Source organism: Chelonoidis abingdonii, chromosome 11 (genome assembly GCF_003597395.2).
Source record: "Chelonoidis abingdonii isolate Lonesome George chromosome 11, CheloAbing_2.0, whole genome shotgun sequence".
Lineage (NCBI taxonomy): Eukaryota > Metazoa > Chordata > Testudines > Testudinidae > Chelonoidis > Chelonoidis abingdonii.
The window spans coordinates 49725281-49753036 of NC_133779.1; the positions used below are offsets into that span (position 1 = coordinate 49725281).

The 27756-nt window shown below is 49.0% G+C and overlaps 1 protein-coding gene across 1 annotated transcript in view; it reads left to right on the forward strand.

The window, feature by feature from the left end:
* Positions 1 to 24500, forward strand: part of VPS45 (vacuolar protein sorting 45 homolog) — a 54021-nt gene extending 29521 nt beyond the window's left edge. Inside the window, exons 14-15 of the mRNA XM_032792210.2 lie at positions 2439 to 2570; positions 23681 to 24500. Of these exons, the coding sequence (XP_032648101.1) occupies positions 2439 to 2570; positions 23681 to 23768 (220 nt within the window). The 3' untranslated portion in view covers positions 23769 to 24500. The remainder of the gene's footprint in view (positions 1 to 2438; positions 2571 to 23680) is intronic.
* The last annotated feature ends 3256 nt before the right edge of the window (positions 24501 to 27756 follow it).

Here is a 27756-nt window from a genome sequence, read left to right on the forward strand (position 1 = left end):
GGGAACGTAAATCCCTTAGGCCTTGTGAGCTGGAGCTGCTTGGAGACTGACCCTGTGGATGAAGTGGGAGTGGGTGACCCGTGTAATTAAGGGACTGTCTCCCTCTGCTAAATTGCTTATTTTGTTTGCCTGTTGCTTTACTGATCCAGTTACGGTCACTAGTTTAATTTAATAGATGTAATTGGCTGGTTGGGATTTGTGAGACATAACCACTGTGACCCCCACAGCAAATCGGTGTTATTCCTACTTCCCAAAGGAGCAAACACCACATTCCCTGGTGTAACAGAGCGAGTCGCTAGCAGACCTGGGAATAGAGCCCCGAAGTCCTGACTCCCAGCTGTGTGCTGTATCCTGCAACCACACTTCCAACTCTCTAATAAAGTAGGGATTTTATCTATTAACCTTGCAGTACCATGCCCCCCCCCGACACCCCTCTTTCAATTATTATAAAGTACATTGTCAACTGGTGCCACTGGCCTCTCTTTCTAGCCATCGGTGATTTGGCTGATCTCTCTTAGGCATCACAGCAGAAGTGGGTCTTGAAGAGGGATTCAGAATTGCTCTTCAGTACAGCAGACTATGGTTTGTTAGATTTCCCCCTCCTCCATCCCCAAAAGAGCTGGGCAAATTTGCATCCAGTTTCCAAAGAGGCAAGCTAAAAGCCATGACTCAGCAGTCTCCATCCTCCAGGGCTGGCTCAGCGACTCACATCCTTGCTCATGCATAGAAACTTCGTCGTGTGCTGTAATGAAACATTTGAACTTGCACATTCTGAACATGCAGTCGCTGTATATAACCTGCTTATCTTAAGGCTGCAGTGCAGAAGATTTCACCGCTTGCTTTTGTTCGAGAGACTCTAACTCTTCGGGGAGCGATCACTGCACAGAATCCTGGCTCGCTGGGAATGTTTGAATGCTACGTATACTGTGCTGCTGAAATCCTGATAGTTCTCCCTCCGTATAACTGCTCCTGACTGACAGCCCAAAACATCTGCGTGATAAATCGCACCATTGCGTCTGCAGAGCTCCAGTGCAGAACAGCCTGGCTGGCATGTTTAGGTACCTTTTCAGGCCTTTTCTACAAGGGACGTCTGTCTGATTAAAAACTTTGTCCTTTCAAGAGAGCTACATAGCTGAAGCTAAGCCACTATCAGCTGTTCCAAAGAACAGCACGAGGAGATTATACATTGACTGCAGACAAAACTTGTGTTGAAGTCTGTTGAACACCTCAGGAAGCAATTTCTCTGTTTAACATAACTCTTGAGAACCATGTTTCCCCAAGTGCCCTATAATATTAGGTACCTAAAGATTGGCACCCAGGGTCTGATTTTTCAGATGGGCCAACTACCCACAGCTTCCAAGAACTTCTAAAATATGGCTTGAGTTGCCAGATTATGGGCACCGTATATGCGAAACTACTTTCTGACAGTTTGGGTCTTGCTTCTGATCAGGAGCTTGTGCGGCCCACGCAGACGAATTGCTGCTATTCCAACTGTTGCAGCAAGCGGCTCTAGTCTAAGCGAATACCTGGCTGCAGAACAGAGATCCAGCTTGAGGGGTTAGAGAGCACAGCAGGTAACCAGGAGGTTAGGTCAGGACTCATCTGCCCTGTAGAGAGATGCTTTCGAACTCCGCAAGGTACGTTATTGGAGTCGTCCGAGAGGATGCACAGCACCGTATCCTGTAGAACCCGTGCAGTGCGCTCTAGCGTTCACAGATCTCTTATACGACAGCAAAGGTGGCTCACGAGCCAGGACCAACTTCTTGTACCTCTGAGCCAGCTGGGTGACTGGGGAGGTGGGTGAGAAATGGGGTAGGGGGTGTGAGGAGGGAGAGATCGAGGTGTCTGCTTTCTTGCGGAAGTCAAATATTCAGGGCCACGTGTCTGTTTCTGCACATACGGAGGTGAAGGCACCCCAGCCTGCAACTTCCCTGCAAAATCCTGTGCTCCTAGGCTCTTAGGGATTATAATCTCCAGATGAACTAGGCATAATCCCACCAATTCTATAATGAGCCAGAAAGGCTGCAGCTGATTTGAGCCAAGACCAAGATGGGTCGCTGCCCTCATTTGACTCCTAAATTGATCTTAATTTAACAGCCCCAGCAGAGTCATGCTCATGCATTAAACATTGGTGAATGTGTCGTGGTGGAGGATGGGGACACAGATCCTGCCTGGGCGTTGCTCAGGAGGCGCTACCACTTTTTCAGAACCGTTAGCACATTGTGTACGTGTTTAGCAGGGTACAGTGTTTAAATGTCACATTATGTGCTACTGCATCATTGCCCCTCCAGGGCCCCGTATGTCACAGAAATTCGATATAGGGAAAATCCACTGGCTTGCTCAATCCATGTCCCTGGCCAGGGCAGGATTTATCCCTAGGCTGTGTTGTCTAATGCTTTGTCCTGCTCCGTTTAAAGAGCTCTCCCTTTTCATTGCAGGCCTCAAGATATTATTGTGTTTATCATTGGAGGAGCAACCTATGAAGAGGCATTAACTGTGTATAACCTTAACCGCACCACCCCTGGGGTCCGGATCGTGTTGGGCGGGACCACCATCCACAACACGAAAAGGTAACGACGACCGGAGCCCTGTCCCATGGGTTTGAAAATGGTTGATCTGAGTCTAGGTCTGTGACCCAGAGGAGAATTTCAGCACCCCAGGGCACCACTGAATAGTCGGATCTCTGGTCTAACCACCCTACCTGCTAGGGGTAGCCCCAGTAACTTGTTGGCCCTGGGAGAGATTGTCAGGCTGAAGGTTTAAGGAACTTGAAAGTCAAAGATAAAAGTTCTGGGTACAGAGAGGTGTATGTGCATAGTTTCTCCTGCTTTGAATGTGCTGCCCAGTGTAGTATGAATGGGAAAGTAAGAGAATGCCCGGAAATCCAGACCACACCTTTGATTCTGCTCTCGGTTGCTCTGGCATAAATCAGCAGTGAATCTGCTGAGGTCAATTGCGTTCCACTGGTGTAAGTGAGATCGGAAGCAGGCTCTGTGCTTGCAATCTCTGCGCTGTCTGCAGATCTGCACAGTACCGACTGCTCTTTACATTGCTCTCTTACGAAAGGAGCTTTCATTCCCAACCCACCATGCACCTCAATCTCCTCCTGTAAGAGATGGGCCATTTGTACAGGCTTGATCTTTCAAGACTCTTGAGTGTGCTGATCACCCTAAATTCTCTTTGCTCCTATGTTGCCAGTGCTGCCTCTGAAACATTCCAGGCAACTAACTTCTTAGTGGGTTTGGACTGGGCAGTGCCAATGGCATAGCATTTCCACAGCAATGGAAGGTGATCCAATCCTAAAATTCCCTGATAGTTCCTATGAATACCATCTTGCTTTCTCCAGAAAGCAACTGTAATTTGTGTGATGTTATCAGCTGATGAAACTTACGAGCCCAGTTTCCAAACATGGGCACTATTTCACAGACCCGTGTGCTAATCAAAGCATCCAAATGAGGATTTGGTTATCCTAATAAGGGGAAAATTAGACCGTACATCTGTACCACACTACCACCTCCTGCCAGAGAGTGGGGGAACAGACAGGAGTACTTCCTTCTCTCCCATGCCAGCTGCTAGCTAAGCAGAGAACCAAGAATTCTTTCAATTCTTCCTCCACATCACTCTAAATATCCCATTCTCTCCCTTTCATAATTAAGTCTCCTCAGTTGATTGGGAACAGGAGGGTAAAGTTAGAAGGAATGTGACAGGTGACCTGAATCCGTCCCATGTGCTCTGTCAGAAAATGTGGTGAAATCTAAGCGCTGGGGCAGTCCCTGGAGTTGTCCAACAGCTGCTCTGAACTTAAAAGGCCCACTCTGCTCTGTAGGGATGGATGGGAGGGGAGGCCTAAACTTCATTAAACTTAAATGCAAAATGTATCATTAAGGTTTCAGAGTGGCAGCCGTGTTAGTCTCTATCCGCAAAAAGAACAGGAGGATTTGTGGCACCTTAGAGACTAACACATTTATTTGAGCATAAGCTTTTGTGGGCTACAGCCCACTTCATCGGATGCATAGAATGGAACATCATTAAGGTGACGTTATATTTAAACACTCAGACTGGAGAATTCAAAGCTGACTAAGGGCTTTGGGCAAATGGAACCTGTTTAGAATGAATGGGAGTGGAGCATCCAAACCCCCTAGACAGCTTTGGAAAATCTCTGCCTCACATTCTGCAATTCCTGAGTGTTAACATTCTCCTAGACACTCTAACTGGCCTGCGGTGCGCACACCCCCCCACCCCAAGGACCCATCTGTGCCCTCGGGTCCAGCCATCCAACCCACAAGGGTTCACCAGCTGGACCAAGTTTTCCAAAAAGTTTGTGAGCTTTTGTCAGTTCTATTCTAGTAGCGCCTAGATCAGGGCTCCATTGTGCTAAACTCTGTGCAAACACACAGGGTGAAACAGTCCCCATCCAGAAGAGCTTGCAGTCTAAATGACATCAAAGAATGTGGAGTGATGCATTTGGGTACATTCAGTCTATTATCTACACACACTCACACTTGTCATTTTAGCCCAATAAATATTTAAACTAAAAACCAGCGACCTCATCTGATCCTCAAGCCATTATGTGGACAATTTTCGTATAGGCACCATGGCAGAGGTTCGTGGCCTCAATTCAGGTTTTTGAATGTGTAATTGGCTTCACTTGGATTTTCTTACATAAGTTTCACACAGCTTTATAAGAGAGCCTAATGGAGGGTGGGTGGGTNGGTGGGTGGGTGCTGAAGTGAGTTATAAAAGGTTAGACTCCTGAGCACTTTTTAGATCTTTCTATTACTAAGACCGATTGAGATCCTTGAGTTTGTCGCTATCTATTTAGCTTGACAAAGAGAAGGTGAAGGGGTGACTTGATCAGTCTCTAAGTATCTGCATGGGGAACAAATATTTAATAACGGGCTCTTCAGGCTGGGAGAGAAAGGTCTGACATCAACCAGTGGCTGGACGTTGAGTCTAAACAAATTCAGACTGGCAATAAGGTGCACGCTTTTAATGGTGAGACTAATGAACCATTGGATCAATTTCCCGAGGCTCGTGGTGAGTCTCCATCACTGCCCATTTTAAATCAAAATTGGATGTTTTTTTAAAGGTTCTGCTCTAGGGATTAATTTGGGGAAGTTCTGTATAGCAGGCCAGACTAGATGGCCACTGTGGCCTTAGGATCTGTGCATCTAAGCCTTGAGTTCAAATGCAGAATGTATGTATAGGCAGAGGTAAAAAAGTGGCTTGGCTTTTAGGCCGTATAAATGCATTTTTGCTACTCTACCTATTATGCTGGACTTTTAAATGCCTCATTTCTGCACCTCCATCCTAATTCCATCTCCCACAAGATATATTCAGGTTGCACAGCTGCTTGCACAGCAATAATTTGTATCGGATTGCACGATCCAGTGGCTTTCACCACCACTCCCAGCGAACACATTTTTTCACATATGTGCAGCAGCGTCCACTCTGAAGTCTGTTAGTTTTTCCTTCAGTTAATAAAGCCCTCGAATTGGACACCAGTCTAGATGCGAGTGGCTCTGACGAACTGGGCTACAAAGGCAAGTGTGTATTAGGCCACATGTTGACCAAATCCTCCCCAAACTAGCTAGCTTTCCAGTCTCATCCCTTTCCCCTTCTCCATTTTTAGCCTTTGAGCTAAACTGCATTGCTAGAAACGGAAGGATAAAGTACTTTGCAGTCCTGCTCACTGCTCCTTGTCCAATAGGCACTCAGGAAAAAAGGAATTGCTAAAATTGGAAAGATGCACCCAGACTGTAAAAATGCAACTGCCGTGAAAACATCTGGCTCCATTGCTCCTGAATCACTTTGAAAACCAGCTTCCTGGTGTTCCATTTACTCTAATTCCCAGCAAGCAGCCGAATGCACATTCTCTCCCAAATGCAAGAGCTTGTGTAAGCCGAGAAACCCCAGGTGTGGCGCAAAGGTCGGCAATGCACCCATGGTTGTTCAGATCCATTTCCCAGCTGAATGATAGCTTCCTCCAGGATTGGAAACGGGATCAAAGTCCTCCCACTGGTGGCTATTCACCAGGGATGTTTAGAGGCGCTAGATGCCATAAGCAGCCTGGGCCTCAAAGTGGAGAAGCAAAGTAAACCCCACACCCTATAGATCTCTAGTCTGGAAAAGGAGCCTGAACCCCGTAACATGGTCTCAGCAGTGGCTGTTTAATACTGAAGCTAACATAATACTGCTGCTTCTATAACATCATCCATCAGGCCATTCCAGAGCATTTTACACACACCGAGGCTATGATGCTCCCCCAAGAGCTTAAAGGAGCTAGGCACCTAACTCCCATGGGAAAATGCCAGGCTAATTACCTCATACTGCCTCTCTCAGCAGCCATGGTTCAGCAAAGCATTTAAGCATCTGCTTAAGTCCGTTCCTGTTCAGCCAAGCACTTACTCACATGCTTAACTTTTAAACATGTGCTGAATTCCCATTGGCATCATCGCAGTTAAGCATCTACTTAGCATGGTGCTAAACAGGGAGCCTTTCCTTACCTGTGGGAACTCTCTGAAGTACACAGTAACTATCCCTGTCTTACAGATGAGAAACTGAGGCACAAAGGGGGGAGTGTTGTCCTAGGCCAATGGCAAGTCAGTATTAAAACCGGGAACAGAACTCATGGGCTCTGACTCTTGGAGGCCTGGGGCTAAGCTCCTCACTCTAGGAGGTTGCCCATGGCCTGAGCTTAATCGCTGACATCTGTGGCAGTGTCCAGGCTGCAGCCTAGGCAAACTGCCAGCGTACAGCGCCGTCTAAGAGCCTAGGTACGTGCTCGGGCAGCTACTCCAAGCTGCCCCCATGGCTGCCATGCTGCTATTTTTATCGCCCTCGCTTGAGCAGAGCTAGCGCATGGATTTCTGCCCAAGCTGGAATCATGCCCCCTGTCTGCAGTGTACACATACCCCAAGCTGTACTGTAACGCCTTGGTAGCACTAAGATGACACACAGTTGCCAATCCAGTATCTGCATTTTGTAGAGGCCCAGAGGGCTGTCCTGCCAAGTGCCATCACTGCTGTTGATATAAGCTCTTCCCAGGGTGTATGGGGGAGAAAGGGCAGGGAGGGGGGCAGCTTGGAGTAGCAGTTACCAGAAAAGACTGGGGAGGGGGGCAGTGGCATCTATTTCAGAGACATGAGACTTAAGCCTTTCCAGCTAGTGAGTTAGTCCTGGCACATCCCTCGCTGCACATCTTCCAAAGGCAGATTCCCCTCACTACTGGCGTCCTTGGCCATGTGCTGCCTACAGTTGAATCCCTCGTTTCTAATGACTCTGAAACAGAAGCTGTGAGAAGGGTTGGAGCAGGCTGGAGGGTGCTCCCCAGCTTGAGGGCCAAGAGGTTTTTCTTAGAGAACCTGCATAACCTGGACAATTGCACAGCACAGTTAAAAGGACATTGTCTGTCTAAGGTCCTTGTCTGACCCTGTCACCACTGTACCTTAGTGCCTCTCCATCTTTCATGTATTTATCCTGTGCACCCCTGTGAGGCAGGACAGTGCTGTTATCCCTGTTGTACAGATGGGAAACTGAGGCATGGAGAGGTTTAAGAGGCTTGTCCAAGGTCACCCAGGAAATCTGTGGCAGAGGTGGGAATTGACCAGAATTTCCCCCCTAACCACTAGACCATCCTTCCTGTCATGCCTCCACTTGCAGATGGATATGATCCCAGGCCTTGCCCCTGAGGATGACAGTCTCTCTCCCCCCTCGCCCCCCCGCCCCCAGCAACTCTGCTATAATCCATGGTGCACTTTAGAACAAGGGACCTGTTGCTCTTGAGAGCCCATTGAATTTTAGATTCTTCGTTCTTGTACCACTATCGCTTTGCACTTGCACAGTGCCATTCAGCCAGCATGCTCAAAGCCCACGGCAGATATTTGTTTTTGTAGGACCTGCCTCGAGGTCATCTCCTCACTTCCATTTGAATCCTGTACCAGGCAGCTCTTATTTGCTGTTTCTGAAACTGTCCTGAAAATATTGTGTTACGTTTGCAGCTAATCCATGTTTAGATGCTCCCGTTGCTGACACCTGTTGTCAGCAAGAGGTAATTTTGCCGGTAGCGACTAGGTTCAAGTGTTGAACACCTCTAAGGACGCCATAATCCCGGAACCCCCAATCTGTGTCACTTGAAATTTTGGGAAAAGCTTCTGCCTCATCCCCAGGTCCAGTCTACCCATTTTGAGACTGATCAGATGTTTTGGTGAATGGCAAAATTAACCTTATAACAAAAGCCCCACTGCAAATCTTGATGGCTTGACAGCCTTTGCACCGTAATGAAATACGGAGCAATGGCAGAGTGTAACCGATAGCGAAGATCTCCTGACAGGTATAACTTTCACCCAGTATTGAAGGCTGAGACTTGCCTTGAAAGAGGATCTGTGTAACTGATTCACCAGTGAACTAAACTACACGTACAGTGTAACACTTGGAGACAACATGTATTGGAAAGGCTCTGCAAAGTAGCTGCAATACCATGAACACACTCCACTGAACAGCTCCGCATCTCCTAGCTGTGTCCCTAGCATAGAGGAGAGGCAGGGCTCTTTAACCTTGTTTTCCTGCCTGTTTGATGGTAGGCTTGAAGTTTCGCTGGCTCAGCAAGGGAACTTCTCCAGATGTTTCCTCCAGAGGCTCTTTACTGTCTCCCTTCTAGCAATTTAGGAAAGACAGGGTGGCTGTGGCCCCGGACCATACCCCACCAAAGCCCGTAACCCCAAGCTGAGAACCACTCACCGACTTGGTTTTGAAAAAGTCACCCTTCATTTTTAGTACTCACTGCATGAGTCTGCATCTGGAGGTTGGGGAGCAGGTGGAGAGAGAGAGTGTGAGTGTGTGTGTGTGTGTGTGTGTCGGTCGCGATGGCACACACATAGGCAAGGTCCCTGGTTGTGAGGATAAGGAGCTTCTGTTTGACACAGATCAAAGTCAGCCAAGGGCTTGGAGGAGTGGGGTGACGTGGTTGGGCTAGACAGGACTTTGGCAGCAGTGTATTGATTAGGCTAGAGGAGGGCAGAAGAGGTCGCATGGTCCAATGGATAAGGCACTGGACTGGGAATCAGGACATATGGGTTCCATTCCCACCTCTGCCACTGATCTGTTGTGTGACCTTAGGCAAGTTATTTGCCCTGTCTGTGCCTCAGTTTCCTTTCCCATCCTTTGTTTAGGGTATGTCTACATCATACAAGCTGCCCAGAACCTGGAGTTTGTACTTGCATTGCTAGCCCATGCTTCAGCTGCATCTAAACTGCTTTTTTTTCAGCTCTGCTAGTGCAGGTCTGGCTACCTGTGCTGCAGTCACACTTCAGATTGCAGTGCAGACAGACCCTTAGATCAGGACAGTCTTCGATTCTGGGTCTGGGCCTTGCTCAGTGGGGTCCCGATTCCGGCTGGGACTTCTAAGCACTAGCATGATTCGTTAATCCTGGAGCAGCCTTGCTAAGAGATGACCTATATTAGCCATAACGATGGCGTTAGAATTACCAGGGCCCTGCAAGAAAGGTAAACCACAGAGCTGAGAGATAGAAAAGCTTCTGTTAGGGATTTATACCACTGCCCATCCCTATAGTATCTAAGCACACTCTCCACCTGGGTGCACGCCAGATATTAAACCGATCTAGCATTTGGCCTTCGCTGAAGGGTCAAGAAGAAGGAATTTGTCAGTAAAAATGACACACCGGGATATAGACAGTGGTTCTTTGCTCTGATCACCCAAGAGGATTCCACAATGCTGACTGTTCTTGTAGCTCCAGGCAAAGTGCTGCTAGTTTTTGTAAATCAGCTGGCACGTTGTCTTTTTGGTACGGGATCCCAGAAGCCGAGTGCTGGAGCCACCCTTACAGGCTGTGCTTAGAGTCCTGCTGTACTGAGTAACGTCAGCTAGTTAGGCCTTCTCCCCTGACCGCCGCTTGGCGCCGTCTCTGAATTATTTACAGAAAAGGTAGGGATGCAGTAATACCATTTGCATTTCAAAGGAGGAGAGAAAAAAGATGGATCCCATGTTATCGCAGGTCCTGCCCACACATCTCTGGATGGGGATTAGCAGGAATCCTCATCTGAAAAGGACATGAATTCGATTTTTTTTAAAATTTATTTTATTTTATTTTGCACTTTTTCACCCACTGAATGAGGCAAACATCACCGTAATGCTGATAAAATCCGTGCTTTCCATTCATAGATCTCAAAGCATTTTCCAAAGGAAGGTCAACTATCAGAAGCTCTAGGATATAGAGAGGGTCCCAATTCCTAGTCTAGCAGTGTAGCCTCTGGACCATGCCTTTGCTGCTGCAGGCTTTGTCCAGGGCCTTGAAAAAGCCAGTGATTCTGACCTGCAGAGCACTGGGGTACAGTCGTGTCTGGGCAAAATGCCAGGGCTTTTCTTATTAAAAATCTGCACGAGATTGGTGAAGCGCAGCATATGGTCAACTGTCCTGCACGGATGGGAAAGCTGGGGGCTTACAAGGGACATGGATAAGACTCAGAGCACAATTACTCGAGACCCTGGCTAAGAGAATAATGTCTTTCTGTGGATGCGTAGCTTGCCGATAGCAAAGCGACTCACTTCCGGCACTCCTACGATCGGGCAAGATTGCAGGCAAACCAGGAAGTGGAGAAAAGCCAGTTACGTTGGAAATACTATCAACTGGACCAGTCTCCAAAAGAAAGCGGACGTTTTACAACTCCTGTTCTGCTGGGAAAGTGGTGGATGACAAGCTCTGCACTGGAGCCGCGACAAAGAAAATAAAAGCAGCAGAGAATCCTGTGGCACCTTATAGACTAACAGATGTTTTGGAGCGTGAGCTTTCGTGGGTATACCTGCCCCTGGAAATTTCCACTACATGCATCTGACGAAGTGGGTATTCACCCATGAAAGCTCACGCTCCAAAACGTCTGTTAGTCTATAAGGTGCTACAGGATTCTCTGCTGCTTTTACAGATCCAGACTAACACGACTACCCCTCTGATAAAGAAAATAAAGTTTTAATTGAAATCTGAAGCTTAGATATAAAAGTAAAGGGAAGTGGCTGTGGCAAAATGATCATCAAATACGCAAAGGTCTGGTTTTCCACTTCTCTTGTGTCCTACAGAGTCATTCACACCTGTGCATGGTGAGTGTAAAATGAAACCAGATCAGAATAGCAGCATCCTTCACCCCCTCTGCACTCACTCTTCGTTGGTGTAAATGATGACACAAGGTGCAAGGCACAGAAGGGTCCAACCCATAGTGTATGAACCTGAGTGTCATAGACAGCGCAGACATCTTTCCCAAGCCCCCTTTCCTCTGCAGGTCACTGGTTCAGATCCAGCCCGGATTGGTAGTTGGATTGGTCTGATGGTTATTTGGTGTCATATAGACGAAAGGAGTTGGTGTCTCAGACCAGTTCCCAGGGGCCAGGCTTTCCTCTCCCAAAAAGCCAGCCGCTTCAGAGCTGGCACCAACTGGCTCCCTTCGGGCATTCTCAGAAGATGAGGCCATGGCCGAGTGATGGAACAACGCCTGCCAGGCAGGGTATCGAAAAGATCGAACAGTGACTCCATTAGAATATAAGGACCTTCACAGGGAGAAAGTACCAGGTACTAACGGGCTCTTTAATCCAGCGGAGAAAGGCAGAGCAAGACCCCTGGGTTGGAAGCTGACACCGGACAAATTCAAATGAGAAATAAGGCATAAACCGTTATCAGCGAGGGAGAGTCACTGTTGGAACAAACTCCCAAGGAAAGTGGTGGCTTCTCCAGCTCTTGATGTCTTCAGATCAGGACTGGGTGTGTTGCTGGCAGCTGCTTTAGCCAAACAAGTTAATAGGCTCAGTCCAGGGGTAAGTGGGAAGAATTCTCTGGTCTGGGTTATACAGAAGGTCAGACAAGATGATGCAACGGCCCCTTTAGACCTTACAGTCTAGGAATTTCTGGGTCGTTACAGCATGTCTGCAAGCACCGTGGTACAGGATGAGGCCATACAGAGAACGTCTGTAACAAAGTGAGCAATGCATTGAAAGGAGCTGGCTGACAGGGTACCCCCTTGTTCTGCATTTGGCTGTGATCTCTGCTCTTATAAACCATTCAGGGTTGGGCGTGGGCCAGTACTTGGATGGGAGAGCTCCGAGGGGAGAGGGTCAGGGAGCACAGCAGGAGGTATTCTTCCCCATGTTCGTGCTGAACCAGTGTTTCCCCCATGGTGCCAGGAGAGGCTGTATTGCTGGAGGTGAGAGCTCAAATGGAGGGTCTGGCCCCTTGAGACAATTCAGTGAATCCCAGTGTTGCAGCTAAATTTCAGTTTGGCTAACACCGTATACTCCTTCCCACCTGAAATTCCTCCTGCAATCTCTATTGGATGCATCATTTTTCTTGTTGCAAAGCTTTTGCCGTCCACTGAATGCGACAGCTGCGTTCCAGCCCAGAGGTGATTTGCCTTTGGACAATAGACTTGGTAATTCCTTTAGTACCTTACAAACTTCAGGAGCCTTTCAGACAAAAAGCACCATGGCAACGTAAGATTATTTACTAATGGACTTTATATATACGAAATATGGTGAGACTTGGTAAATTTGCTGAGCATTATTAACCCTGCAAGAACAGAATCCTAAAGTCATTTTGTCGTATTACACCACAGCGGCTCCATTCTAAAGAATCTGGAGGATTTGCTAATGATCTGTTCCAGAGAAAAGGGCAAACGGTTATAATCTCAGATCCTTTTGGATTCATCGCTTTTTTTGTGTAAATATTTGCAACTTACTTAGAAATCCCAGGATGTGAGGTTTGTAGATTTATTTATTTTTATGGCCAGAAGGGAACCTCTAATCCTCTTGTCTGACCTCCTGCATAACCCAGGCCAACGACTTTCCTCCAGTTCCTGTTCTGAGCCCAAACTTCAGACAAGGCAGATTTGTCATTATTAAATATTGAGGGAATCAGACACGTATCTATCCCCTGGGGTTTCTTTGTGATATCTGTGCACTAGACCAGTGGTTCTCAACCAGGGGTGCGGGGCCTCCTGGGGGGCCGTGAGCAGGTTTCAAAGGGGCTGGTATTAGACTTGCTGGTGCCCAAGACAGAAAGCTCAAGCCAGCACTGGCTTTTATATGGAGAAAAACAGTTGTTGTGACACAGGTGGGCCTAGGAGTTTGTATAGCATGGCGGGGGGGTGGGGGTGGGGACTCAGAAAGAGAGAGGTTGAGAACCCCTGACCTGGACAATTCCACTTCACCCCTCCTCACTGACTGCACATCAAGAGGAGGTTTTTAACAAAGTGCAGTGGGATCGAAGGCTGTGACCGAGCTGTTTAATACAAGGAAGCCTTCCCAGGGTTTTATTGTATTTTCATCACATTCTGACTCCTCTGGTAATCCACTGGCCTCCCTGTAATGAACTATGTTATTCCTCCAGGATTAGAGCTGATATCTCACAATAAACAAGGAGATTTTTATATTAATACTCTGAGCAGCCAGTGTGAGCACGTTAATTCTCTGCTTTCTTTGTTCTGACCAGTCCACCTTGCACTTTCTGATCAACAGCTGTGTCCGTGGGGCAGGGGAAGCCAGGCTGCTTATTTGGCTGTTTTTAACTAAGCAGGAGACAAATGCGCTTTTGGAGTTGGTTGTGTTATTGTGGTTCGTATCTTTGTGATGGTGTTTGTTCAAAATACCCTGGGCATTGTACAATGTATCGGCGTAAGCGGAAGGTATGGGGAATGGATGCTTTAGTGTGGGGGCCTTTATTCTCCTTGGCACTAAGGCCCCTTTGCTCCACTTTGGCAGTGTAAAGGGGCCTTAAAGCGGGCAAAAACCTGTGTACATAATGTAAAGGAAAAATGAGCACCTGGCCTGGTGGAGCTGCGGGGAGGGGAGTGTATACACACACACAACTACACTGTGCTCACTTTGTGTATATATCCATACGTGCATAGTGAGCGAAGAGTGTGTGTCTAATTTATATCTATACACACAGAAGAGAGTGGCGGGGGGTGGCAGTGGAGCATGTGTTCCAAGGAATTCCATGTAAGTAAATTACACTTCAAAAATGTGACAAGTTCCACTAGTCGAGTCCATCCGTGCAAATGAATGAAATGCCAGTGATTCTTCAAGGAACAGGAAGGTTGTTTGCCAGAATATTACCAACCTGGAGGCCCTCGGGCCTTAATGATACTAAAACTGCAGATAAAATCTTCTAACTTTAGTGGGAGTTAGGCTCCTAAATACCTGTAAAAATCTGCCCCTTAAGGTCTGATCCAAAGCCTGCTGAAATCAATAGGACCCCTATCAGCTTCAGCAGGGTTTGAATCTAGGGGCCACGGGGCCTGATCCTGTGAAGTACTTAATCCTCCTAAGAGATGCTGAGTGTTAACAGGAATTGAAGGAGCCGGCTGCTGCACAGGATTGAGCCCTGAGTATCCCTGTATCCTGTACAGTCTGTTCGCAACAAGGCTCTTAGCAAATGTCATTTTGCAGCAGCTTTAAGATCTGTACTGCCATCCCTGCGCTCGCCCTTGCTGGCAAAGCACTGCCCTTTCTTTTAAAACATTTGCAACATTAGCCTCATTAGTGTGGTAGCAACAGCTCCTCTGTAGAGCCTGGAGCTATTTAAACATTAAAGCGTCCGCTTGGATTAGGCCTGAGTGCACACAGAGAGAGCAGTAATTTAGCTCTGAATAGGGAGCTTTCCCATTTAAATTTAATTGGGACCTTTCAGGACATCTGTTCCTCCATGTGACCTTCCTCCACTGGAAAAGCACATGGGCTTGACCCAGGCTCCTTCCATTGGTAAATGACGAGCGTGGTACTTCTTTTGTGTGGAATTCAACACCCTGCCTGCAACGGATTTGAAATTCAAGCTTGGCCTTGACAGAATCCCCCTGCATCCCAGCGCCTTAGTCAGTGGTCAAGGCTTTATATATTAAGTTCAATGAAAGCAGGCTTTTCTCTTTGGGCGGTTTGCCCGTAGCAGTTCTGACTCCAGCAGTGGGTGCCAGGATCATTTCTCCAGGGCGAGAACTGTTCAGCAGCTTTAGTCTCAGCTGATAACTAGTAGCGCAGGGCCAGCTTCTAGGGCCAGACTGCAGCTTCTTCCAACCCATCGGGTTTGTGTCCATCCCTTCCTCTGCCTGCCTTGCTGCTTCACGTGTTCCTCTCCTGAACAACAGATCGGGAGCGCTCTGTACGTATCACGGGGTGTGTCGCTTCCCAGGGGGTTCTGAGTGCTGGCAGGCCTGTGGGTTTTTTTATCCTGGGATGCCGCAAAATAATAACAACTGATTTTTTTCAATTGCCTTAATGAAGAACTGCCCCATATTCCCATGGGAGGGGCATCGCTTCGCATCTGATCAGTGTCTTTGAGCTATGCAGATTTTACCACAGTGTCTGAGAGATGTGCACACATGCCCAGTTTATGAGAGTAACCATAGCACTAAACTCTAAGGGGTAAATCCTGGCTTGGCCTGTGCAGCCATAGCAGGGAGGCGACACTAGAAGATGTCTTTCCCTGCAGAGATGCCAATGGCTGGGTCACACGAGATCTCTGCTGTATGTTGAATCAGGGGCTGTGCGCATAGGTCAGCTGGGCAGGGACACAGCCACACATACGGGTGTGAGTTTTGCAGAGGACTCATTCTTTGTGGTCTAGCATTTAGAGCAGAGGTCTGGAAGCCTAGGGGCTTGCCTCTGTTCGGGTACTGGCAGTGCACTCCTCGCTGTAGTGTCTTGAGGGTTGTGTCGCTGCCTTGTTTTGTGACCTGGCTCCTGTCCGTGCTCACCGCCTTGGCAAGTCATAGGCACAAGCCTAAAAGGAGGGGCCCTGATTCTCGATTGCACCAGAGCCTGGTTATATCGCTCTGCTGTAAAGGAGAATTCATCCCGATGTGTGCCCTTCAGACTGAGTATCTGAGCATAACTAGGGCAGATGGTGCAGTGACTCGAGCGCCAACTCCCAAGCTAGGAGACGCATGTTCCAGTCCCTGCTCTGTCACAGATTTCCCGTGTGACCTTGGACAAGTCGCTTTTGTCTCTCTGTGCCTCAGTTTCCCAACCTGTACAATGGGCGGTAATGGCACCGCCCTGCTGCATGGTGCTGTGTGAGGATAAAAACATGAGATTGTGGGGGGCTCAGGCAGTACAATGATGGAAGCCAGATAAGCACGATAGATACGTTTGCAGAGCCCCTTGACTTCATCTGAAGTCATGCATGCCCAGTTTCCTTCCATTTAGAAGGAACAATCAGTTGTACGCATACAAAATGGGAAATGACTGCCTAGGAAGGAGCACTGCAGAGGGTCATAGTGGATCACAAGCTAAATATGAGTCACCAATGCAACGCTGTTGCAAAAAAAGCAGACATGGTTCTGGGATGTGTTAACAGGACTGTTGTAAGCAAGGAGTGTTGTAAGCAAGACACGAGAAGTAATTCTTCCGCTCTACTCCACACTGATTAGGCCTCAGCTGGAGTGTTGTGGCACCCAGAACTGGACACATTTCAGGAAGGATATGGACAAATTGGAGAGAGTCCAGAGAAGAGCAACAAAAGTGATTAAAGGTGTAGAAAACATGAGCTATGAGGGAAGATTGGAAAAAATTGGGTTTGTTTAGTCTGGAGAAGAGAAGAGTGAGAGGGGACATGGTAAAAGTTTGCAAGTATGTAAAAGGTTGTAGAAGGAGGAGAAATAAATTTTTTTTTTTCTTAACCTCTGAGGACAGGACAAGAAGCAATGGGCTTAAATTGCAGCAAGGGAGGTTTAGGTTGGACATTAGGAAAAACTTCCTAACTGTCTGTCTGGGTGGTTAAGCACTAGAATAAACTGCCTAGGGAGGTTGTGGCATCTCCATCATTGGAGATTTTTAAGAGCAGGTCAGACAAACACGTGTCAGGGATGGTCTCGATAATACTTAGTCCTGCCATGAGTCCCTTCCAGTCCTATGATTCTAGTGCAAACCAGGTCTTTACCCTCTCTGTGCCTCAGTTAACCTGCCTGTAAACAGAGGATCATATTAACTCATCTCCCCACAAAGCTGAACATTCGTGACTGTAAATGATTTCAGAGCCTCTGATGGAAAACACTAGCAGGGTATAAATACCTGTTAAGGAATTTTCCATGTCTTTTATAATAAAATCAGACAGGCCTCCTCCCTTGTTTTTACATTAGAGCTGGCAGATCTGCTTAAAAATACCTTGTTATGACTTATCAAAAAGGTAAAAGGGCCTTTGTGGCCATGTTGTGTGCGTGAAGAACACCAGGCAGTGACTCACCGTAAAGATAGACCTGGCGTATGAGGGACGACCTGCCACATCCGTCCACTTAATGAAATTCCTTTATAGCAGGCCTACATTGAAGATTAGGTTCAAGGCAATTTCGCTGCATCTACCCGTTGGTGGAACCACTTGCTAAATATAAACCTCTGACTGAGCTCCCATCTGCTTCTTTCTTTAGCATAATGAACAGTAATGGAAGGGCTGAAAAGCTTGGGGTGTTAATGGCAGATCCTCTTTTTATATATATATACATAATATAGTCTTTTTTTTTAATTTAATTTTATTTACTGTGCAGGCATATGTCCCTGCTTGGCATGGTTCCAGTCCTGAATTTTGATCTTTGCAATTGCCTGCAGGATTCAGGGTGAATCCGTCCAACAGAATAAGTCCAGAGCTGTCATGAAAATGTCTTGGGCTTTATCTACTGCTTCCCATCCTGAAGGATTCTGAAACTGTGTCTATATCATGTACACAAGAGTCCTTCGCTCGTCACTGAAAGGCAGCCACCTCTGGGGTGGAACGTGGCAGCTGTTTAACTGCCACCTGCAATGCTGTTAAACAGTGTTGGGCGCAGAGTGAAGAGATGTGGTACACTATTGAAATGGGAGAGAAGTCCAATAGAATGGAGTTCCCTGACATGGAATTTGGCCAGGACTCTGGAGTCTAATGTCCTGTCTCATAGAGAAATTCCCTGGGATTGTTCCCATCTATCTGTGTGCCAATGGCTTTATCTTATTTCCAAAAATCTGCATCTCTGGCTTCATAGTACCTCTTTGCTCTACGCTCAAGCATTGGAGTCTGCACTGACTCCAAAGAGAGCCCCCCACAACTGACTCCCCCACGTCCTATCCTGCAGCTCAGCACCCCCTAATCCCACGCTGGGCCACTGGGATCAATTCTGACTGGGATGGAAGAGCGCCCCCCACTGAGTCACCTGTTCAATTCAGCCACACCCACCTGACCAATTTCTCTGCTTGCTCGTTCTGGGCAAACCTACCCACACCCTGCAGATCTCAGAACTTGCCTAGTACCTCAGGAAGAGGAAACTGCAGCAGGGCAGTTAACTCTGGTCTGTCATCACAGCTCCTTCCCCGTCCCTTTCCTTGGGCTGCAGGTAGCGAGAGCTATTTTCCTCCCTTTAACGAAATTCACAGTGAGGGTTGACCCTTTGCCAGGGAGCCATAAGGCTGTTTTCCAGCACTGGAGAGTTGTGTGCTTCTGACTGGTAGAGTTTCAGGAACATGCAGCTTTGGAGCCAATGGGTTCAGGGCGCAGGTTAAGTACAATCTGCTGTGACTAATCCCAGGGAATATACAGAGTGACCCATTTACCCAGTTACAGGAATATCCCTGTTGTTTTCCATGTGCCACTCCCCAGCCAGGGTGTTCCTACTCAGCAGGGCTCCTGTAGCTCGAGCTGAGTGGATACAAGAAGTATTTGGTGCTTAATGTGGTTTTTAACATGCAGCTGGAGGCTGGTTATCCGTCCCAGCTACATGGATATAAGAGTAAATGTGTGGCTAGGGGTACATGAACTGGGCAGATCTTTGTCCAGCTCTCTGCTTCCTGATCTTTACCAGGCTTCTGATCTTTATAGATACAGGCGCCTGTTTCTCAGTCACTTTGTTCCTGTATCTGGGGCTTCACGACTCTTTTGTGCTCTTTGTATTCTTGATCTGGGCGAAGGCCCACCTGGCCCCCCGTATAAATTGGAGTATGAGATAGAGCAATTGCAAGGCTGCTCCGAGTTGCTCTCTGATTCCCCAGGGAAGTGGAGAACAGCTACAGAACACTGCACGGTAGCTGTGCCCCGATCCACCCTCTGTTGTGGGGGCTGGGAGCAGGACCCTCATAAGCTCCACTCTAATTGGGGAGGGCCCCTCCATGGGGAGATTCTCAAGGGGCCACTTCTGGCCCCTTTTGGCATGAAGGCGCGTTAGCATAGCTGTGAATCCGGCTCCTGGAGATGAAGCTAACGAGCCAGAGTTCCCTTTGAAATGAAAAGCAAGTCATTCCCTGTGGTTTTGTTATGGATTCCATCTGCTGCCTTTAATACCTAAAAATGAAACTGGGAACAGAACTTTACAGCTGCATTCAGAGAACGGAGTGGCCACCGTGTGCGCGGGCCCAGCTCTCCTCGCTGTCAAGCGGGATGTTACCCGCTCCAGAATGCGGGGCTTAGAATGGTGCAGGCATTTGCATCTGGTTCGGTGCTTGATTTCAAAGCCTCATGATTCACCACCTTGGCAGGCGGCCCCGGATTCTGACGATCTATTTCAGGGGAATAACATTTCCACAGGAATTTGTTTTGTTTTGCAGTGTCACCTGATTTTTTTTAAAGGGACTTTAACACTGAAAGTAGCTTGATCAGCGCATTGAGGGAATGAATCGACCTGGTAACGGTGTAGAACAGTGCGTGCGTAACCATCCTCCATGCAACCCAGGTCCTGATTAGATCTTACGGGGGGTGCGCCTTTCATTTTCAGAACTCTTGAGCTGCTTCATAAAGCCTGTGCCGGGCCAGATCCCCAGCTGATGTAAATGGGCATCACTCCATTGGAGTCGCTGGGGCCAGACCTCCAGCTGGTGTCAGTCAGTCCTACTCCATTGGCTTCAGCGGGGCAACACTGATCTGCTTCAGCAGGGCCTCTGGCAGCATCTGTGCTCGTGCAGACGTACAGGGCTGAAGGTTGTATGTTCCCGACTCAGCACTTCAACCCAATCATGCGATGCTTCTCCGACCTCATCTACTTTGGGGGCAGCGTTGTCTCAAGATTAGAGCAAGGGACTTGGTCGGCCGGACTCCTGGGTTCTAATCAAACCTCTGCTCTGCCTGCCATGTGACCTTGGGCAAGTTACTTCTTGGAGTAGCTCAGGGTTCTCCGGTGTGGACCGGGGGCAGTGAAAGCCAGCTGACGGTGAGGTGGTGAGACTGAATGAATTGTCTGTAAAGGGCTTTGAAATGCTTGGCTGGAAGGTGCTGTGTGAACAAAATTAAGTTGCTTGCTTGCCGTGGTGTTAGCGGCTGGTGGGTATTCTTCTTTTGCCATTCCATGACTGGTAGGAGATGGGATCCCGCCAGCAGCAGAGCGTTTTTGCCTAAGTCATACCATGTCTGCCCTGCAGTTCACACCTGTAAAGTGTGAGTGTGTGTGGGAGGGAGGGGGGGATGTTTCCAGAGAGAGCATAAAAGGGGGCTCTTGGCACTAGACTAGGCCTCAAGAGATCTGGCTTCAGTTCCGGGCTCTGCCACAGACTCCCTGTGACCTTGGCCAAGTCACTTCCCCTCTCTGGGCCTCTGTTCCCCGTCTGTACAATGGGGAGAACGCTCCTTCCCTGCCTCATACGGGGGCTGGAAGGATAGTCATCAATCCAGATGCAATGCTATGCTATAGTTATTTATACTGTTGTAGTGTCGAGAGACCCCCACTGAGACCAGGACCACATTGGGCCAGGTGCTGCACAGACACAGGCCCTGACTCGAAGGGATGGTAACAAAAGATGGATGGGGAAACTAAGGCATGGAGTAGGGATGTGACTTGCCGAAGGTCATCCAGCAGCTCAGTGGCAGAGCTGGGAACAGAACCCAGGCCTGCTGGGGCAGGGATGCTGGCTTCTTTATTTATGACGGGCTGGGTTAAGTGGAAGCAGAATGCAGGTCTCCTGAGGCCTGGTCCAGTGCACTCCCCACTGGACCACACTGCCTCTGGATACTGCAGGAGCCACTAAAAAAGCCGACAATGAATCAAAAACAATGCAAGTGGCTTCAGCCCGTTATCCTTTCGGGGGTTGTTTTTCTAGAAGAGGTTGAATTAAAGCCCCAACCCTTAAACCACTTTGGGATGTGTTTAAACCAATGTGTTCCCAAGGTTTAGCCTCTCGCTCACATGCGCTTGTCCGGATTAAGCTTCCCTGTGATGGGTCAGGCTGCCTGACTGGCTCCTTAATGCAGACAGTCTCCAGTTGGCTCCAACAAGTACCTACCTTCACACACCCCTGCTTCTCCTGCTAACACACCCACACCCACTAACACCCCCCTCTGCAACCTCCTCTTCGAACTATTGCCCTCTCCCAGCTGCTAAGTGACTCCATATTCCCAGCAGGAGCAAACCTTTACAGTGGCAGCAGGGGTGCGTTTCAGGGTTTGGATAACCCCAGCCTTTTCAGACCGTCTGATCACAGAAACTGCCAACTCCTCAAAGCAGCACCCAGCCCAATGGGGCCTGATCTCAGCTGGGAACGCTAGGCACTATGGCAAACACTGATCACCAGTAACGCCTTTCCTTGTTTGATAACAGAGAATTCCATCTGTATCGCCCTGCCCAGGACGAGCTCTCCCAGCGCTTTGCAGGCATTCAGAGCAGGACTTTTAAAAGTGCTCCACCTCGCCCCAACTCTGCTCCTGTCCAACCACTGAGAGTTTTATCCTGGACCTCTATGAGGCCGAGCTGGGCTATTACCAAGCACTTCAGAAAATCCAGCTCTCTGCAACCTGCAAAGGGGCAGCTTTTATCCCCGGCTGTGCAGTTAGGCGGGTTGAGAGACAGAGGGAGGAAGTCATGGGCAGGAGTAGAACCCAACAGTCCTGAATTCACGAGCTTAGGGGGAGCTGCCATGTCCCCAGAAGATTATTATACTAACACGCTGCCCCAGCCTTTGCTTCGCAAGCTCCTTTCCCAGAGATTGCTTTGGGGGAGAGGGGGTGTCTGCCAACCATGTGCGTTTCACGGGAGCTGGCCTCTGGCAGGTAGGTTCTCCAAGGAGAGGGTCACTGATTTGCAGACTCTTCGTGTAAATTCTTATGCTGTCATCATAATATCTGGGCACGCAGTAATGAGGGTGCGCTCCCTATGCTTTTTGTTCGGCAGGGTTTGGCTGAAGGCTGTGTTGGGGGGTGGGGATGGAAAGAGTTTTGATTTATGGCCAGGTTTGTTAATTACTCATCTGCATGTGATCACTTAATGAGCCTGGCTTAATGGTTCTGAATTCTGGAGGCACTCAGGTGCCTGCTGATGTCTCACTGGCTTCACCGGCACTTCAGCACATGTTTAAAGTTAAGTGTGTACTTAAGTCTGGGGCTTTTTAACATTGCCTAAGAGATTTAGGCACTCAGCTGCCCTTGGAATCTAAACTCCCTTAAGCTCCCCTGCCAATCCCATCCGTACGTGCTTTTCCAACTAGAAAAGTACTTAAACCCTTTGCTAAATTGGGGCCTTCTGTCTATCGGGACTTGCAGTTGAATTAATTGTCAGAGCTCCCAAGGGGTCTGGACACGATTTAAATCTAAACCAATGATCTCTCAATTGACTGCATAGATTTGTGAATGCCCGGGAAGTAGAGAGACCCTTGCATTGTGTCCAAATCTGGCTGGGTGGCTGGTAAGTGAGCCGAGAAGCAGTGGCCCAGGCAGCCAGAGGGACGACCGCCTCGCAGGAACCCCGCCAACCCCTAGCGTGAAATGTCAAGGAAGCATTAGCTGGAGGTTACAACCCTCACCTCTTCCTGCTTTAGCAGCTGCTCAGGAAAAGCCAGAGCAAGTGGCTTCCTGGCTTTTTGAGCGAATGGATACTGGCAAGGAAGAGCAGGGGCAGAGCCGGGGAGATGAGTCAATACTGCCTTGATCAGGCGGTGTTGTGGTTCATTGCCTGGGGGAGGAGAAAGACCTGAGCCTGCCTCTGGGAGAAGGAGCAGGAGGGTCCTACTGCTTTAATTCTGAACGGCTGGGCTGAGTGAAAGCATCAGTCGGTTCTGCTCTGCGGGCTGGTCGTAAGTGCGGTCAGTCCCCAGGCCTGGCATGGTACTTGGTGTGTGCAAGCAGGTGGGCAGTGTGTGCACCCTCACCCCCACTCTGGACTTCAGTGTCTCTGGGGCTAAATCCCCTAGGCACATTATAGGAGAAGGAAGAAAGCTGCTATGATCTCCCCCTGCATAACTCCTCTCTGACATCCCCAGAAATCCTAGAGCCAAACCTGTGTCCCTGCAGGCCCCAGGGATGCACGAGTAGCATAGGCGCTCACAGGCTGGCTTGGAAAGCCCAGACCTGGGTGCACTCTGCAGTGAAGACAAACCTTGAGCAATTGCCAATGCCCACCCATTCTCCCCCTTCCGCCCACTGACCCGGCTCTTCTATTCCCCCCCCGTTGGAGAGGAAGCAGCACGTCTGGGGCATTGTCTGGGGGACTGAGCATGACAGTAGGAGGCTGGGACTCCTGGCTTCTATCCCTTGTTCTGCTGCAGACTCCCTTGGGCAGGTCCCAGCCACCTTCTGTGCCTCAGTTTCTCCAGATGCAAGGTGGGGACATCCCAGGGTACTGAGAGTAGGCACAGACGCGGAGCTTGCAGAGCACTCGTTGCCTGTATGAAAGGCTCGACACCAGGTGCTGTCTGCCTGGAGAATGAAACACTGGTTCTGGGCTCCACTAACTTTGACTCTCTGCTTGGCAGCTTCCTCGAGGAAATTTCAGCCTCTGGGTTCCGCGGCCGGGGCGCCGAGAGCTCTCAAGTTACAGCGAGAGCGAGCAGCAGGCGGTGAATGCAGGGGGCTGCCGCCGCTTCCCATCTGGAGCTCCCACAGACTGACCAGGTGGCGGCGGAGCAGCGCTGGGTGCTCCCGTGGTCCGTCCTGCTGCCGGACGACATGCAAGATAGCTTCTGCCTCGATGCGCCGTGCTGTGCCCGAAGTCCCAGCATCCTCGGCGTTACCTTCCTGCTCAGCTCTTTAATGGGGCGCAATGGAATGAACCGCAGGGAGGTGGCGGAATCGTAGATCCCGGGAAAATGTTATCTGTGGGTGCCAGGCGCCTTTGAAAACCCAGCTACTTCCGTGTCTCTTCGTAACCACAACTGGCCTGCCCAGAATCTCCAGTTTCCTGCGTCTGTTCGTCCCTCCAGGTAAAGGCTGGATGGGCTCTCGCAGCCTCTGGCTCTATTTGTTTAATTGTCTACAGCCCAGCTCCTCACCGATAACTTTCAGGATCTGGGCCTGTATGTTTGGAAGTTCATTAAACGTCCCATTCTGACCAGCTCTTATATTTTAAATGATTCCAGATATTTGTGCTCTCACCTCCCCTCCCCCCCACCCCGCCTTTTATAATTTCCATGAAACTAGCTACTTTCCTGCCTGGCCTCGTTCTCGAGCCCCTGCGTCCATGGGGGAAGAGAGAAGCACAGGCCCTGTACTCCTTCCCCCTTTCTGTTCCCGTGTTGTGATCGGGAAAAGTTTGTGTGACACTAATAAAAATAAAATTCAGTTTTCTGGCAGAAATTATGGATTTGGTTTTGTGATGGTTTGGGAAGCGTAGCCTGAATTAGAACCCCAGGGCGGACGGGGGAGAGGAACATGCCAGAGTCCTGATCATAGGGCAGGCAGCCAGGCCATATCGAGTGCTAACTTTGGTCTCGACACTGGCTCTGTGACCCCAAATGAAGAGTTGCTTCTGTGCCTCAGTTTCCCTATCTATAGAAGTGTGTGATGACTCCATTCTGGCCAGTGGATCACAGCAGCCTGACCCTGTGAGTTTGACAGCTGGGCAGTGGGGCCTATGCTGGGACAGGACTGCCACCTCCCTGTTTACGCCTGGCTTATGCCTCCGGTGCTGGAAGATGCCAAAAGCTTCTTCTGCAGGCCGCACACTGCAGCCTTAGGCTGGGCTCAGGGGAAGAAACTGAACTCTGAGTGGGTTGGGAACAGAGTTCTAAGGCTCCAACTCCTTCCCCTTCAGACATCCAGGCCAAAATCCTTAATCCTTGAGTGCCGCGGGGGGGCTGGGGCTAGCCCCTGGGATGGGAAATTGAGGCCCTGGGTCCTACTTGCCTGCAGCCAGGCCCTGCAGTCTTGCCTCCTTTCATAGGAGCGAGCCTCTGAGATGCTTCTAAGTTAACCTGAGTCTTTCCAGTGATTCAGCCACTGTGTGAAGCCCACAGTATGGGAACGTCCACACAGGAAACGTAGCTACTTTGTCATGACCATCCTGCCCATAAAAAACCTGCCATCCCTTGTCCCCTCGGGCTGTGACCTCTTTAGATCTCTTGGTCTTGAGGGGCTAGCAGGGAGGGTTGGAATATGCTAACTTCAGGCCTTGAGAGCCAAACAGGCCCCTGCTCTGGTTGTGGTATGTGGTTCCTAAAGGAAGCTGCAGCTGTGAGGTTGAGATGCCGGCTCAAGCGTGTTGCGTTCTGGGGAGTAGCTAATGCACCATGTTGGAACCAGAAAGGAGCCCACTGGCGTCTAGTGCCAAAGGAGATCCCATGATGATGTCCCTTGCTCTTCTGTCTGCTGTCAGTTCAGGAGCTGCTAGACCATCCATTGCCCTGGCCTAGCAGAGGTTGTCAGCTGTAACCCAACAGCTTCCCTTGCATGGTCCGATTTCTCTTTGCAGCCAGTGGAAGGTAGAGTCCAGCTGATGCAAGCTTGGATCTGCCCCTCTCCACAAGGGAATCCTGGGGAAGTTTCTTGCTATTCAGGCACTGGAAATCTTTGTGCAGAGCAGTGTGCTCTAAGGCTTGGAAAAGGGAACTGGAGTTCAGGACTCCTGGGTTCTGTTCCCAGCTCTAGGAGGGGAATGAGCTAGAGGCTAGAATTGGGAAGCTGGACTCCTGGGAGCTGGGGAATGGTCTAGCAGTTAGACCAGGGAAGCAGGAGTCCAGACTCCTGGGTTCTGTTTCCAGCTTTGGGAGGGGCGTGGCTTCGGGACCAGAAGTGGGAACCTGGGTTCTATTCCCAGCTCTGTTATCAAGCTGCTGCGTGACCTCAAGCATGTCTGTAGCAAACTGTCCCCACCTTGTAAACCAGAGAGAACATCTCTTAGCTACTGCAGAGTGTCTGAGGAGTTATTCACTTCTTATCATGGCACGTTGAGCGTGTTAAGAGGGCTAACAGGGAAGTGGCAAAATTTGCAGACGATACAAAATTACTCAAGATAAGCCCAAAGCTGACAGCAAAGGGTTACAAAGGGAGCCCACTAAATGGGGGGAGTGGGCACCAATTGGCAGATAAAATTTAGCATTGCTAAGTACAAAGTAATGCACATTTGGAAAACCTAATCCCAGCTCTCCATACAGAGTGATGGGATCTAAATGAGCAGCTACCACTGAAAGAGATAGTGGAGTCATTATGGATACTTCTCTGAAAACATCCACTCTGCGTGCAGCAGCAGGGGAAAAGCGAATACTGTTAGGAACCATTAGGAAAGGGATAGATAATAAGACAGAAAATATCATCATGCCACTATATAAATCCACTATACACCCACACCTTGAATACTGCGGGCAGTTCTGGTCATCCCATCTCCAAAAAATCTATATTAGAATTGGAAAAGGTTCAGAGAAGGGAAACAGAATGACTAGGGGTATAGGACAGCTTCCATCTGAGGAGTGATGGAAAAGACTGAGACTGTTCAGCTTAGAAATGAGATGAGTAAAAGAGGATATGACAGAGATCTATACAATCAAATAGTGTGAAGAAAAAGTGTTATTTACCCTTCACATAACACAAGAACCAGGGGTCACCCAATGAAATGAATAGGCATCAGATTTAAAAACAAACATAAGGAAGAATTTCTTCACACAATGCACAGTTAACCTGTGGAACTCCTTGCCAGGGGATGTTGTGAAGGCCTAAAGTATAACTGGGTTAAAAAAATAAATAGGTAAGTTCCTGGAGGACAGGTCCATCAAAGGCTATTAGCCAAGATGGTCAGGGATGCAACTGCATGGTCTGGGTGTCGCAAAACCTCCAACTTCCAAAAGCTGGGACTGGATGACAAGGGATGGATCACTTGATAATTGCCCTGTTCTGTTCATTCCCTCTGAGGCATCTAGCACAGGCTACTGTCAGAAGAGAGGATACAGGGTTGGATGGGCCACTGGTCTGACCCACTATGGCCATTCTTACGGTGTTTGAATTCATAACTGTCTGGTTTAATTCCCCAAAGTGAGGACATTCAGATCCCGGACCTTTTCCACCCATCTAAGAACCTATTGGGCGGACATACATATGTTGTGAAATGGCTCCAGGACACACTGGAAGAGGTTCAAGTTCCCACAGTGTCACCTGTCTGAGAATATCCTCCCTGTTCACCTTCTGGGTTACAATTGGCGCCTTTCTCCCATATCACTGTTTTAGTGACAACGGAGAGCTGGCACGATTTTGATCCCCTGGCCTTGTTGAGGGTATGCTGCTTACTAAGCGATTCTGCACAGCAAGAACCCCCAGTGTTATCAGCCTGTGGAGCTCAAAGACAGGGGGTACTCACGTTGCTGGAGCCAGTAGCGAGGCAGACAGACGTAAAGAAGCAAGATGTCCCGGCTAGATTAGATTCAGCCAGGAGGCCACAACCCGAGTGAGCAGCTCCACTCCATAGCAAAGAGCTGCATTGCCTGAAGCGACTGCAGAGGATTTGGTATGAGGGATTCACTGGTGTTGCTTGCAGTGGTGTAGTGACCCTTCTGAAGCTGCACCCAGCTATAGGCAGCTTCCTTCCCTTGCATTTGGGTATGCAATCTCCTTCCCAGGGAGTGGT